This window comes from the organism of the source record quoted next, unplaced genomic scaffold (genome assembly GCF_019419815.1).
Source record: "Pyrus x bretschneideri cultivar Hongxiangsu unplaced genomic scaffold, Pyrus_bretschneideri_v1 Contig22, whole genome shotgun sequence".
NCBI lineage: Eukaryota > Viridiplantae > Streptophyta > Magnoliopsida > Rosales > Rosaceae > Pyrus > Pyrus x bretschneideri.
The window spans coordinates 3,654,214-3,670,082 of NW_025999524.1; the positions used below are offsets into that span (position 1 = coordinate 3,654,214).

General features: G+C 39.4%; 2 protein-coding genes across 2 annotated transcripts; both read left to right on the top strand.

The window, feature by feature from the left end:
- The first annotated feature begins 1,034 nt into the window (after positions 1 to 1,034).
- On the top strand, positions 1,035 to 1,786 carry LOC103949234 (geranyl diphosphate phosphohydrolase-like). Its single transcript, XM_009360339.3, has 2 exons — positions 1,035 to 1,220; positions 1,386 to 1,786. The coding sequence occupies exons 1-2, from the start codon at positions 1,076 to 1,078 to the stop codon at positions 1,679 to 1,681; spliced, it is 441 nt and encodes a 146-aa protein (XP_009358614.1). The 5' UTR covers positions 1,035 to 1,075; the 3' UTR covers positions 1,682 to 1,786.
- A 12,540-nt stretch (positions 1,787 to 14,326) lies between these two features.
- On the top strand, positions 14,327 to 15,658 carry LOC103946961 (protein MIZU-KUSSEI 1). The gene has a single exon (XM_009357794.3). The coding sequence runs from the start codon at positions 14,586 to 14,588 to the stop codon at positions 15,381 to 15,383; it is 798 nt and encodes a 265-aa protein (XP_009356069.1). The 5' UTR covers positions 14,327 to 14,585; the 3' UTR covers positions 15,384 to 15,658.
- Positions 15,659 to 15,869: the final 211 nt, after the last annotated feature.

Sequence of the window (15,869 nt, forward strand, 5' to 3'; positions counted from 1 at the left end):
CAAACTTTTCTCCTGACCTAGGGTCCTTCTGAGTCAATAACTACAACATCCATTTATAATTATCAACATTATAAAACATTATATCAAAAACATGAAGTAACAGAGAATTTATCAAGAGTCTCATTTTTAAAAGAGTCTGCACTTCTCAAACTTTTCTCCCGACCTAGGGTCCGTGTTGGTCTGATTGTAGTTCCGTCATTGATCTCCAGCCCATAAGAGCTTTATACTCTAATTCATTTTATCTCATATAACTTTTAGTTTTTTGACAAATTAATTCAGTTTAGCCGTTGCTAGCTCATCCGTGTTGACATTGAAATGTTCAAGCCATTAATCACGCAACAAAATTCCTTGATCCATATGAGTCCAATGTTATAAATATATAATATATTTTACCATCACAATTTGGTCCAATACTGTTAATTTTTCCTTTTGTAGAACAATATTGTCTTGTTTGGTCATTCATTGCAGTCTTCTAATGGAAGTTAACTTATGCAGTAAAAACAAATAAAAATGTTAGCCCACCTGACTAAAAATTCTTGACTCCGCTCTTGTGTAAAAGATATGTTGACAGCTTTATTAAAGTTCCTCTCATTTATATATATATATATATATATATATATATATAGGTCAAAGTTCCTCTCATATATACACGCAAGTATTTTTTGGGATAATTACAGTGCAGTAAGATTGGAGTACCTATCTACGTCTTACGTCATTTACAACATAGATCTACGTAAATAACTTTGCTATTTTAGTTCACACGTGAGAAATAAGGACATTTTAAAGGATAATTGTCAAAATAGAAAGTAATAATACAAATGATAATGGTCAAAAACTCAAAGGTAACGGTAACGGTAACGGTCAAATCAAAAATCATTGTCGAGATAGAAAATAATAATACAAATGATAATCGCCCGGTGTTTTGGACAAAAAAGTCCATTTTCAAAGTTCAACTTGTTAATTGGCCGGAGAGAGTGGTTGAACATGAGCACTCCGTCTATCTATATATATAAGGGTTGGCAGTGAGGCTACATCCACCACAAACTATAACACAAATTAAGTTTGAGATCAAAACATGGTTAACGGAACAATACAGGGAGCGGTGCCGAAAGTGGCAGTGGTGGTGTGTTTGTTGAAAGGGAAGACGGTGATGTTGGGGCGCCGCCGTTCCTCTCTTGGCGACTCCACCTTTTCCTTCCCTGGTGGCCACCTCGAATTCGGTAAATACGTGTTGGATAGGGTTTTATTTTCTTTATCTTAGTTTATCCGTAAATATTTAAGTTACTTAGGCACACAAAATCAAATATCAAATTACAAACGAACCCTCTAATGGATGTACACCCAAACTGACAAGTCCAATTACTTGTATTTTTGTGTTTGCGTAGGAGAGAGCTTTGGGGAGTGTGCTGCAAGAGAAGTGAAGGAAGAAACTGGGCTGGACATCGAGAAGATAGAGGTGCTGAAGGTCACAAACAACATATTCGAAGACAAAGGCAAGCCGTACCACTACGTAGGGATTTATGTGCGAGCAATGTTGGCAAGTCCCGATCAAGAGCCCGAGAATGTGGAGCCAGACATGTGCGATGGTTGGGATTGGTATGAGTGGGATAATCTACCCAAACCACTCTTTCGCCCTTTGCAGAATGCTGTAGATTCCGGATTTAATCCTTTTGATGCATGAGCACTGGTCGTTCTGCATGCATGCATGCATTATAAGTACTTTGTCCCCAAAATTTATACCATTAATTTGATTACCTCAATAAAAATGCTTTCTCGTGTTTGAGAATTGAGAATGCTGCAGGTTCTAATTAACTTGCATGTGGTGTTGATATTCGTTTCTCTTAAAATAGTATGGTAAATGATAAAATAATTAGCAAAATTTGGAAATAGATCACACACACACACATGTGTGTGTGTGTGGTAGTTAACCAAGTCCTTCTATTCTCCAAAGTACTTACATTTTACAGAGAATTTGATTTAGATAAAAAAAGATGTAGTTGCCCAAACGGAATATTTGCGGCTGTGCCGACGTGTTTAGCCAGGTTTGACTTCTTCCAGAAAGTACGAACATGCATGGCAATCATAAGCAAATGGAAAAACGAGTGCCGTTGGTATCAGGACCTCATGTTGACGTAGGATGGAAATTTGTCAACTGCAAACAAATATATGGTAAGTTGAAATGGTAATGTTAAAGAGAATATGTTTTTGTACCAATTTTATTACTATATGATTTTTTCTTTTTAAATGCTTGTAAGATTTTAAATTACTTTGACTTATCGAAGTGAATTTAAACTTGAGTGCAAAAAAATGATACTCTAGCCAAATAATGATTAGATAGACTAATACCGCAACTACACAATGATTTAATAAGTAATGTGGAAGGCATTTTTTAAAATTAAAAAAAAAAAAAAAAACCCACGCACACACAATTTTGGTCTTATTTAAAAATAAGGGTAAATTACACAGAACTATCTCAACTATTATGTCATTAACAGTTTTATACCTCGTCTTTAAAAAGTTTCAATGTCATACCGTATCTTCGAATTTGTTGCAATGTCATACTTTCCGTCAGTTGTCTGTCAATTCCTCTGTTAAATGATGACGTGGCTTATGACGTAGCACACTTTCTATTAAAAAACTAATAAAATATTATTAAAAACTACAAAAAAATCATTTAATATTTTTAAATATTAAAATAATAATTAATTAAATAAAAGTTATTTATTTAAAAAAAACCCCAAGTTCGTCTTTCCCCCCGCCCCCACCCCCTTCAACCCAGAAAGAAAGAAGGGGAAAAAACAAAAAAACCCATCCTCATCTTCCCCGACCCTCCTTTCCTTGCAACCCACCCCTTTCTTCCTCCTCCCGTCTTCCCCTTCCCTCCTCCTCCGTACCCACTACCTGCAACCTAGAAAAAAAAAAAAAAAAAAAAAAAAACCATCTTTATCTTCCCCGACCCCCCTTTTCCATGCAACCCAAATCCCGTTTTCTGCCGATTCCGCGGGTGGAGAAATTGGGCACGGAGAAAATGGGGGGAATGGGTGTGGATTTAAGGGGTGGGGTGTGTAGAGGAGGGAAGAGGGTGGGTGCAAGGGTGAGTGCAGAGGAGGAGGGACATGGAAGACGAGAGGGGGAAGAAAGGGGTGGGTTGGGGAAGATGAAGATGATTTTTTTTTGTTTTTTTTTTTTGCCCTTCTTTCTTTCTGGGTTGCAGGGGTGGGGGGAAGACGAACTTGGCGTTTTTTGTTTTTTGTTTTTTTTTAATATAAATAACTTTTCTTTAATTAATTATTATTTTAATATTTAAAAAATATTAAATGATATTTTTTTTTAGTTTTTAATAATATTTTATTAGTTTTTTAATAGAAAGTGTGACACGTCACAAGCCACGTCAGCATTTAACAGAGGAATTGATAGACAACTGACGAAATGTATGACATTGCAACAAATTCGAAAATACGGTATGATATTGAAACTTTTTAAAGACGAGGTATGAAATTGTTAATGATCAATAGTTAAGGTAATTTTGTGTAATTTACCCTAAAAAAAAAAATCAAACCACACTCCTCTTTTGCTTGCTGTTGTATTTCCATTTCTTTTTCGGTCGTGTCCGTGTTATTTCCTTTTTCATATGTATCCCTGGGTCGTATCCTACTCAAGTCTTTGTTTGTTTGGGCCTTAGGCCTTTTGTAGCCCAAAGCACCAGCCCCATATCCTACCCTAATTTAGAGGAGTCCTCGTAGTACAAGTAAAACCTCTTTCCTTTCCTAGCGAAGTTCAAATCCGAAACCAAGTTGGATTTAGGTCAAACCCCTACAGTAGTAAATTTTTCTTGTAAATTTTTTCATTCTCTTGTAAATTTTTCTTTCCCCACCGACTGTGATATGGAGGTTGGTGAGCCAGTGCTTCCAAGCAACATCGTATGCAATCACGTACTCCCCAGGCTACCAATTAAGTCACCGATGATCCGCTTTAAGTGCGTATGCAAGTCTTGGTTTTCCCACATCCGAAATCCTTCCTTTGCGACCGCTCACTGGAACTTTCACTACGACAACAAAAGAAAACACTACCAACCTCTTCTTCTATAAATGTAGGCCGCTGGCGCGGAAGTACTTCTCCTAAAAGATAGATGAAACAAAGCATGAATCCAGTACCTATCACCCCACTTGCAGACATTATTCCATATGCTGGATATGTTGGAAAATTAGTTATTATTTTATTATTGTTTATGATTTTCTTGTGGACCAAGGATATTAGAGTTTCTTACCCGTTAAGGATTAGAGTTGTACTTTAGTTTTCACTATATATAGTAGTGCTTGTATTAGTTAATTTCAATAAGTCAGTCAAGATGTAGTCTCTTCAGTTCATATAGCCTTCTTGGCAATTCCATTTAATAAAGTTTTATATTCAGTTAGTTCGTTTGTTTGTTGCGTACTCTGATATTCAACTTGGTATCAGAGCAGATTCGATCCTTCGGGGTTGATCTGTTCTTGGTGGTATCAATTTGTTTTTCAATCGCCGGATATCAGTTCGGTTGTAGTTTGTTTTGTCTTTGTACCTAGATTAGGGTTTTGTCGTTGAAAAAAAAAAAACACAAAAATTGAACTCGTTGCACCAAGTTATTGGAGCCTTAATATGTTGTTTACTGCTGTAAGATCCCATGGTTTCGAACTATCGTTGCCTCGTTTGCCTGATCGAATCATCCCACCTGCATCATCCTGTCTCGAACCTCGCTTGCTTGAACCACCGCGCTACCATCTTCTCAAACCACCTGCATTCATTGTCTTCTACATCCACCACCGCTGCTACTCGACATCCACGAACCCATCACTTGTTTGACGAAGCCCAGACCCGAGAACCACAAACTCAGATCGAGTTCGTCTTCACCTTGCACTTTGCCACAGTCTCGTACTCGCACCACACCTCCAAACCACTTGATCAATGACCTGCACCATTTGCACCGTGGTTGAAGGAAGTCCCTAGGGAGAAAAGAAGAAAGGTTTTTGCGTGATTGAAGGAAGCCCCTATAATAAAGGGCAAAAGTAAGAAAAATGATGGTTGATTTTGACATGAGGCCCACGCGGGCCTACTATGTTGGGCCGAGTCTGCATTTTTTGGTTGAAGCCTACTCTTGTATTGGAAAGTCTATTGTTCTTGCCTACCACGACAATCGTTCGAGTGGTTGGACTGGAGATCGCTTCAGTGATGTTGTGTGCATGTTAATAAATTGGAGTGCCTAATATTTGTTGTTGCTGATAGGGTATGGGAATTCGTTCGTTTAGTGATAGAGAACATTCATATGCTTTTTATTCATGCTCCTATGTTGAATTTGCCTTTGGAATCTGTTGTTGAGTGATGATTAGTTTATTGGAAATTGCTTTCTAGTTTGATGGTATTGATTGTTCACTCCCTTGAATTGTTCGTTTAAAGTTTTCGTTGCTCGCTTGTCTTGTCGTGTCCGCCTAACAAAGCTTGCCTTGTCGTGTTCGCCTAACAGAGTTTGCCTTGTCGTGTCCGCCTAACGGAGCTTGCCTTGTCGTGTTCGCCTAACAGAGCTTGCCTTGTCGTGTCCGCCTAACGGAGCATGCATCCGCATTTGCTTGTTGGCAAACTCATGACGTGTACCGCCATTAGTTTGACGGGGGGTGTTGGAAAATTAGTTATTATTTTATTATTGTTTATGGTTTTCTTGTGGGCCAAGGATATTAGAGTTTCTTGCCCGTTAAGGATTAGGGTTTTGCTTTAGTTTTCACTATATATAGTAGTGCTTATATTAGTTAATTTCAATAAGTCAGTCAAGATATATCTCTTCGGTTCATGTAGCCTTCTTCGCAATTCCATTTAATAAAGTTTTATATTCAGTTAGTTCGTTTGTTTGTTGCGTACTCTGATATTCAACTAGATACTCTTTCTTTGACGTGAGTATCCACGGCTTGTTCTGCTCTTCTTCTAAGGATGCTGTTATATTTAATCTAAGCACTAGAGAGTGTACTTCCAGTACTGCAACAAGCGTGTACAAGGTTATCGAAGTTGTGTATCATTCCAAGCTCGAAGATTGGTTAATATTAAGTATTTTCACATTGGGCAGTGTAGAAAAAGATATGTAGGCTAAAAAATATATTTGTTATTGATACGTGAATGTGGAAAAAATGGAAGAGAATGCTTTTTTTCTCATTATCTTTCTCTACAAGATTACAAGGATATATATACATGATACAAGTGTGTAGGTAGGACAAGGTAGCCATCCTAGTGTGTAGGTAGTACAAGGTAGGACGGCTGTAGGACGACTTGACGGCTGTAGGACGGCTAGTGTGTAGGTAGGACAAGGTAGGACGGCTGTAGGACGGCTAGTGAATAATATTATATACAATTACACAAGGACTCCAACCATATTCCTTATTTGTCTAACACTCCCCCTCAAGTTGGAGAGTGGATGTCAAGAACTCCCAACTTGCGTAACATACCCGAAAACTTTTCTTTCCCAAGAGGTTTAGTAAACAAGTCTGCCAACTGTTGTGCCGTACCCACATGCTTGGTCTCTATTGTGCCATCTACAATCTTATCTCGTATAAAGTGACAATCCATCTCAATGTGACGAGTTCGTTCATGAAAAACAGGATTGGCAGCTATATGTAACGCTGCTTGATTATCACAAAATAAAATGGAAGGACCATCCAAAGGAATGTTCAAATCCTTCAACAAAAAACGAAGCCAAACTATCTCACAACAAGCACCTGCCATGGCCCTATATTCCGCCTCTGCTGAAGATAGCGAAACGGTTTTCTGTCGTTTCGTCCACCAAGAAATCAAAGAACCGCCCAAGAATACACAATACCCAGTAGTCGAACGGCGAGTGATAGGGCAACCTGCCCAATCAGAATCACAAAACGCAGTTAACTTGGTCTGGTTGTCAGAACGAAATAATAAACCTTGACCTGGAGTAGCCTTTAAATAACGAACAATACGAAGCGCAGCATCCATATGAGATATCCTTTGGCTCGTGCATAAAACGGCTTAGAACATGCACAGAATAGGTGATATCCGGCCGAGTGATAGTGAGATATATTAACCGACCTACTAATCGTCGATACTTTTCAGGATCCTTGAGAAGTTCTCCTTTATCAGATAATTTTGTGTCATCCATAGGAAAAGCAATGGGTCGTGCTCCCAAAAAACCATAGTCCTTGAGAATCTCTAATGCATACTTGCGTTGAGAAATATAAATCCTTTGTTTGGAACGAGAAACCTCAATACCCAAAAAATATTTTAAATCACCAAGGTCTTTTATCCGAAAATGATCACGGAGAAAAGACTTCAGAGAATTAATGGCACTAGCATCATTGCCTGTAATCACAATATCATCCACATAAATGAGCAAAGCTGTGAAAGAAATACTGGACTTTTTAGTGAACAATGAATAGTCAGCTTTGGATTGTTGAAAACCGGCAGAAATGATGGCACTAGTGAATTTGGCAAACCATTGGCGAGAAGCCTGCTTAAGACCATAAAGTGACTTGTGAAGGCGACACACAAGATTCTCCCCCTGTCGCCGAAGACCAGGAGGAGGAGACATATAGATTTCTTCATGTAAGTCACCATGTAAGAAAGCATTATTAACATCAAGCTGATGAAGAGACCAAGACTGACTAGCAGCAAGAGCAAGAAGACAACGCACCGTAATCATCTTAGCAGTAGGAGAAAAAGTGTCATGATAATCAATACCTTCAGCCTGAGTGAAGCCTTTAGCAACCAAACGAGCTTTGTAGCGGTCAATAGAGCCGTCGGAATTGTGCTTGAGTTTGTACACCCACTTACAACCAATGGGAATTTTGCCAGGGGGCAAGGAAGTTAAAGTCCAAGTACCATTAGCATGTAAAGCTTGAAGCTCCTCAGTTATAGCACGTTGCCAATTGGGGTCAGTGGCAGCCTCGGCAAAGAAGGAAGGCTCCACAGTCCGACTGACAGAGTTAATGTAAGAAAAATGCCTGGGAGAGTAACGGTGATAAGAGAGAAAATTACAAAGTGGATATCGCGTACCTTGTGTAGAACCGGGTTGCGAAGAGGATGGGTAGGGTAGGCGAAGAGGATGGGATAGGAGGGTGAGAAACGGCATAAGGGAAAGTAGTTTCGTGAAAGATGACGTCTCGACTAGTGAAAATGCGGTGATTGTCGAGATCGTAAAGGGTATAGGCCTTTTGTCCATGAGGATAACCGAGAAAAATGCAACGATGAGCCCGAGGGGAAAATTTGGTGGTGGGAGTGACAGAGGTAGCATATGCCAGACAACCAAAGACGCGGAAGTGGTCATAAGATGGGGTTTTCGAAAAGAGAACCTCAAATGGGGATTTATGATGGAGAAGACGGGTAGGGAGACGATTGATGAGATAAGTAGCGGTAAGAACACATTCCCCCCAAAACTTGATAGGAAGATGAGATTGAAAACGAAGGGCGCGAGCGGTTTCAAGAAGATGACGATGTTTTCTTTCAACAACGCCATTTTGTTGGGGGGTATAAACACAAGAAGTTTGTAAAAGCACCCCATGATCAGAGAAAAAACTACGAAGAGATAAAAATTCACCACCATTGTCAGTACGAATGCATTGGATGGTAGTGCGGAATTGGGTAGTGACATAAGCAAAAAAATCCTTAATTAATTGTTGAGTGTTGGATTTATGTTTCATGAGGAAAACCCACGTAAAGCGAGAAAAATCATCCACAATGGTTAAGAAATAATGAGCACCAGAAAGAGAAGATTGACGATTCGGGCCCCAAATATCACAATGAATTAAAGCAAAAGGGAAAGTTGATGAAATTGAACTCAAAAGAAAAGGTTGACGAGTTTGTTTTGCCAACGGACAAACATCACAAATATGACTAGAATCAAAAGTACAATTAGAGAGCTAGATGCTAAGCTGCAACGAGTGAGAGGGTGACCAAGACGCCTATGCCAGAGGGAAGAGGGGATGGTAATGATGTTGCAGAGAGGTTGACGGGTGGGGACAGAAGAGGTAAGGGCCACAAGGTAATACAGAACGCCACGTCGCTTACCCACACCAATCATCGCCTTCGAAACCAAGTCCTGCAAAACACACCAAGAAGGAAAGAAGGTTATGGAACACGATAATCCATCTGTAAGTTTACCAACCGATAAAAGGTCCACTCGGAAATTAGGGACACATAAAACATCCTTCAAAGTAACTGATGAATTTAAAGGAAGAGTGCCGGTAAAAGTAATGGGAGCGGAAGCACCACTAGGCAAAGAAACAGGCAGCAAATGTGAAGGAGAACGATTAACCAAACATGAGGCGGAAGAAGTAATATGATCCGTAGCACCACTGTCAAGAATCCATTGACCATGACGAGAGGTGACAGGTAACAAACCTTGGGCAAAATCAGTAGTGAACACGGCACTGGCCTGAGGAGGGGTGGTGGTGTCACGTAGAGCAGCTAGAACACGGGAGTGCTGCTCGGCAGAGAGGTCAGGCATGGCAAGCTGCAAGTCATGCAAAGTGGGCTGGGCCCCGTGCACTTGGTGGGTCGCTGGAGTAGAAGAGGAGGGGGGGCCTGGGTGCCTTGCACGTGATGGGCCTGGGTGAAATTATGGGGCCGGGAAGCAGAAAACCGTGGCTACCGGGGAGGACTGGAAGGTGCATGGCTGCGGGAAGAACTGGAAGCAGTGATGATCGACAGAGCGGAGGACGCCCAGGGAGCGTTGTTTTTCAGCTTGAGACACCGAGGAACAGGCCTGACGAATAGTGGGAAGGGGATTCATTAAAAGAATCTGGTCACGAACAGCAGCAAAGGATTCGTTGAGGCCCATTAAAAATTGCATGAGTTGTTGACGGTCATGCTTGGCGTTGCAAGAGCACGTGCAACCATCATTATAAGAAGCAAGCTCATCCCAGAGAGCTTTCAGGCGAGTAAAATAGGCGGAGATAGAAGAAGAACCTTGAGAAATTGTAGCAAGTTCCCGGTTGAGTTGGAAGATGCGTGGAGCATTACTCTGAGAGAAGCGTTCGCGAAGATCATCCCATACAGCTTGGACAGAGGTGGAAAAAAGCACAGATTCTTGAAGGTCAGGTTCCAAGGAATGCAGAAGCCAAGAGAGAATCATGTCATTGCAACGACGCCAAGCCGCGTGAGCATCAGGGTCGTCGGAGGAAGAAGGTTCTTGGATATCGCCAGTGATGAAACCAAGTTTATTCTTGGCACTCAAGGAAAGCTGCATGCCACGGGCCCAGGATATGTAGTTATCACCATTCAACTTCTTGGATACAAGGACAAGATTCAGGTGGTCGGAATGATGAAGGGAAAAAACACCATCGGAAGAAGAAGAGTCAGCCATGGGAACGGCAGAGAAAGCTGCCGAAAAAAAAATTAGGGCTAGGGCTATAAACTTGCTCTGTATACCATGTAGAAAAAGATATGTAGACTAAAAAATATATTTGTTATTGATACGTGAATGTGGAAAAAATGGAAGAGAATGCTTTTTTTCTCATTATCTTTCTCTACAAGATTATAAGGATATATATACATGATACAAGTGTGTCGGTAGGACAAGGTAGCCGTCCTAGTGTGTAGGTAGGACAAGGTAGGACGGCTGTAGGACGACTTGACGGCTGTAGGACGGCTAGTGTGTAGGTAGGACAAGGTAGGACGGCTGTAGGACGGCTAGTGAATAATATTATATACAATTACACAAGGACTCCAACCATATTCCTTATTTGTCTAACAGGCAGGAGTCCATCATGCAGGGCAGGCCATTGCACGTTAACCTTGACATTCTAGATATTGCCCGTTTGAGAAAAGTGTGTAGTGCCTCCACGGTGCCATGCATAAGAAGAAAAACATTATAGTGGCGTTTGGTGTTGAAGATGAGAAATTCAGAGTGATCCCCTTGCCAGATCGTTGCATTGGATCTCCTAAATTCCTAATTGCTTTACCGCTAAGGGCGTAGTTGATGTGGGAGGATGTGATGTGTGGCGGTGTACGGAAATAAGCCGTTTGAACAGGAGAGGTTTAGACATGAGAGGTCATTTGAGTTGTGGATTTTGAAGGACTACGACAACCGTGTGTGGGTTAAGGACACTATTCCCTTAGTGATACGCTACGCTGATGATTATGAATGGCACGTTCATGATAAAACCACCTTTGTACTCTACCAGGTATGACTTCTGTTGGATAACATATCAACGGATATTTCGATTTCTTATTTTTCCTCAAACCCTCCCATATATATGCTTCACAAAAAAAACCAGATAGAAGATCATTTGAAGATGTCTCATGTGCTTCTCCAACAAAATTACTTAAAATGACTTTATAAATAAGCACATAATAGTTGTTTCTTCTCGTAAGTGATTTTGATCATCCTATTATCAGTTTTAAACAATACCTTGGTCTTATATTGTGGATTATGATGAAGTTTGTTTTTGTTTGGTTAACAATATTACATTTCGAGTTCTTCTCGTGTTACCTTTCTCAATGTAACAGAATGTGTTACTTTTAAGTACAGATTGTTTGGACATCCATATATTGTACTATTAAACATATAATTTTTCATAATTATGATAATAGCATGATGTTTTTTTTTTTTTTTGTCAAGCAATAGATTTGTTAGATTATATGTTAAATTAGAGAGCCGACGAGATTCGAATACACAGCGTGATGTAAGGGAATATTCTTATCCACCACTGTAGTAGAGAGACACTTGCATAGTATGATGACGAGCTAACAAAAATATTAACTATGTAAGCAGTGGTTATATCTAAAATACTAAATCTGTTATTGTTTAACTTCAAGTTGTTGGTGCGGATCATTGTTAGGTTATCCGTGACAATATTTGGTCGGTCAATTTAAAAAATTTCTGTGGATTGGTGGCCTCTAGGATGCTGCCCCAGAGTTCAACCAGTTCTGACCTAAATAATAGACAGTCCAACTTCACATGTTCATGGTGTGTGACAAAATTCTAAGTTGGCCTCTTACCTAGGGATCTTCCAAATTAAAACTATTCAACCAAATTAGGTAGTTGTTAATGATGGTAATAAGTAGCCAATCTAGCATATTGTTTGGCAGAAAGAAGTTTATTGGCTCAATGTGATTAGCCATCATGATTGGATAATTAGGCCTAGTGCTCTAGTGTGAAATAGTATATACTCAATGTGGACTTCTGTCAAGTTATAGAGAAGGGTATGCTAAGGGGAGGAGGATGGGTATGCTAAGGGGAGGAGAATTCTCTACCCTCCTAATCTCTCTACCCTTCCATATCCTTCTATTTGAACGGTCACGGTTAAGCCACATCAACATCTTATATTGATTTTTTTGTAAAGATAATAAGACAAAAAGTAATGTGTGAGAGGAGGGGATGGAAGAGGATGAGAATAGGAGGGTAGAGAATCTCCTCCATGCTAAGGGGCTCTCTGAAAGTGAAACTCTTCATAGATTATTTGTCAACTCACAATTTAACGTCAATTTTCATGCTAATGGTGTAAAACATTGTATCAAAAACATGAGATGATAAAGAATCCATAAAGATTTCACTTTTAAGAGAATCCTTGACATTTCTAAGTTTTAACAAACCCTATAAGATGATGCATAAGAGAGTCCCCTTATGCATGAGCAATAATGCTTAATGCTTAAAAGAATAATGCTCCTTCAAATTTGAGGATTAACGGAAGGTGAAAGATAATCCAAAATTTGAAGATGGCCAAAAACTAGCAGCTTTTGAATCTAATAAAACTACTGTTTTTGCACAATATTTGCAACTATCAGACCAATCATTTAATTGAACTAGGGATCAACGAAAGGTTAATGTTAAGTAGACCAAATTTGTAAATAAATGATGTGCTATCAATAGAAAATAAAAAATAAGTATGTAAATCAACACTTAAGTATAATTCAATCATTAATAACCATATCATTTACTTTACAAAAATTGATTTAAAGTTTTAGTCTCCCTTGCAGTATCCTAAACTAAAACAAATTTAGATGCAAACCATAAAAAATAAAGGAAAATGGTAGATAACAAATTGGAATGGGAGTAGATTGTCTGCCTTTTCATTTTCATACTCTTACATGCCCTTCTGTTTATGTAGTCACGGTTAAACCACGTCAACATTTTATATTTCTATTACTTTTTGTTTTATTATTTCTATAAACAATTAATATAAAATATTATCGTAGATTAACCGTAACCACACATTACTAAATGATACTGAAAGAGTATGGAAATGAAAACGCAGTCAATCCACCTCCAATTGGAACACTAAAGATTACGGTGGCTAATGGTGGCTCCTGGGTCCATGTGCAGCTGTGCTGTTGCATTGTTGCTTGTCGTAGGGACATGAAAGCACTAAAAGGCATGTGGCTTTATTTACAGTTTCCAATGAGAGTCAGTCAAGCCCCCCTTTCCATGTCTACCCATGCCACTCACGTACACTCACACACCCCTTATATTTCATGGGAACAACTTTTACTGCATAACCTGTTGGATGAATTTTGATTTAATAGAAATGTTATGGAACTTTTTTAAAGTGAAATATTTTATAAACTCGTTTTATAAGGTAACAGATAATTTATAGAGAGTTTCCATAGTTGTCTTAGCATTTCTCTCTATTTATTTGTTATACGAATTTTGAAACTTAATTTCATCTAACAATAATTAATAAGGTGATGAGTAAAAATGCATTCGATTTTATGCACAATGTAGGCGTTGCAGAGCATTTGCAATTTAACACGTGTGTAGAAACCTTTTTATTTTTTAATATAACAATATACTTTATATATCTAAGTGCTAAATTAAGATCTGAATGTGACAAGTAATGATAATATTTCATAAGAATTGTGCAAATTTGATTGTAAAATATAGGTTTAAGACGGCTTAAGCTTGATTCTTGTGACACTAATTTATAAGAATCAAACTCACAAAATTCATAAATCACACTTAAAAACTGAAAATTTTCACATAAAACTCAAATTTTACATTATATTCTCTTAATTTGATATTAAACTTTAAATTTCCAACCCACTCAAACACGAATTAGCACAAGGCTTTGTCTCCTTCGCTTCCCCCATCAAATTAAATAAAAAGAAAACTAATAAAAATGGTTTGAAAATATTGAGTTTTAATGATAAAGACAAAATAAAGGGTAAAATAAATAGTATTAGGATTAACTTTTTAGTATAAAAATGTAATTTTTCGTTAAAATAAATAATACCGTTAGCTTTTCGTTAAAACTTTCTTAAATCAATCATCTTTTCATCAATTGTCCATTTCCATCCCTCTCCAATTTCACTTTTCACCGGTTCTTCTCTCTCTCTCTCTCTCTCTCTCTCTCTCTCTCATATTTCCTTCCAGTTGTAGTAGGTAGGGGCTGCTCACCTTCTTTTTGTCAGGATTTCCTAAAGTTAGCCGAAGATTATGACAAAAGGTTTTAAGAGCAAACAATAAAAACACACACAACACAATCAAAATCTTCCATCTTTTTTACTCTCCTCTTCTCTCCCATCACTCCCTCTGAGTTCTGAGTCAAACCAACCCAATTTATCAGTGTTCCCCTGTTTCTCTACTCTCTTCCAAAACTTCCCAGATGAGGACAATCATGGCAACAAAGACCCCTCACGACTCATCTTTCTCTTTCTCCAGGAGGTACTTCCACTGGAAAAAGAAATCCGAGGACGAGGAGGAAGACGACCAGGGAATACTAAACTTCAGCTACTCACATTTCTCCGAGGAATCATCGGAGAAAGATGATCACGAGGAGCTCAGAATCCCAGTCATCCCGGCAGAAATTGCAGTAATCCCACCAAAGAAACACTCTTTGATGTCTGTCTCTAAGCTCCGCTCAGCTCTCACGGTGTTTGGGAAGAGCCACCGCTCTCACCGCCCCGTCCTCGGCCGCAGAGTGATGGGCACTCTGTTCGGCTACCGCCGCGGACATGTTCATTTGGCATTTCAAGACGAACCCAAGTCGCCGCCAGCCTTCCTGATCGAGCTGGCGACGCCGACGAGCGTTCTGGTGCGAGAAATGGCATCTGGGTTGGTGCGGGTCGCGCTGGAGACGGAGAAGAAAGCGGAGAAGAAGGGTTTGAAGTTGCTGGAGGAGCCGCTGTGGAGGACTTACTGCAACGGGAAGAAATGCGGCTTTGCTATGAAGCGGGAGTGCGGCGGTGAGGAGTGGAAGGTGCTGAAAGCTCTGGAGGCAATTTCAATGGGGGCGGGAGTTCTGCCGGCGAGTGACGACGGCGTTGGGGCGGAGGGGGAGCTCATGTACATGAGAGCAAAGTTTGAGAGGGTTGCGGGGTCCAAGGACTCTGAGGCATTTTACATGATGAACCCTGATGGCTCTGGAGGTCCTGAGCTTAGCATTTATTTGCTCAGAGTTTAGCTTAATTAATTAGGCTTGATTAATCCATATTCTGCTTAATTATGTGATTGAGTCATGAAAATTTGGAGGTTGGGTGGGTGGTTTTTCTCCATGTATCTCTCTTTTTTGTTCAAATTTTGGAGCTAATTAAGAATGTGGGAATTTATGCTTCAAAATTTTAGGTAGTGTGGGTTTTTGTGTATAGGTGTTTTTTCCTCGTATTTCAACTGGGATGTTGGAAAACGAGATGCTTTATTACTTATGAGAAAGAAGCTTGTGGTCGTTCAAGTTTGAAACTTTTTATTCTCCAAAATCCAAAACCTAATCTTTGAGAATTTCTTCTAGACAAAATTCATCTAAATTACGAGGCAAAACTTGAATTCAGGTCGAGTTGAAAGCATACTAGCCTATTTAATTAAGTTCGGACGCGCTATAATTTGAGTGTTAAAATTTTTTGACAATTGGATCATGTTAATGTTGGAAATTCCATTGCAAATTTGCAGGTTA

Coding starts and splice junctions, on each gene's coding strand:
- LOC103949234 (XM_009360339.3), top strand. CDS start 1,076: ATGGTTAACGGAACAATACAGGGAGCGGTGCCGAAAGTGGCAGTGGTG. Junction 1,221..1,385: donor TGGTGGCCACCTCGAATTCG/GTAAATACGTGT, acceptor GTGTTTGCGTAG/GAGAGAGCTTTGGGGAGTGT.
- LOC103946961 (XM_009357794.3), top strand. CDS start 14,586: ATGAGGACAATCATGGCAACAAAGACCCCTCACGACTCATCTTTCTCT.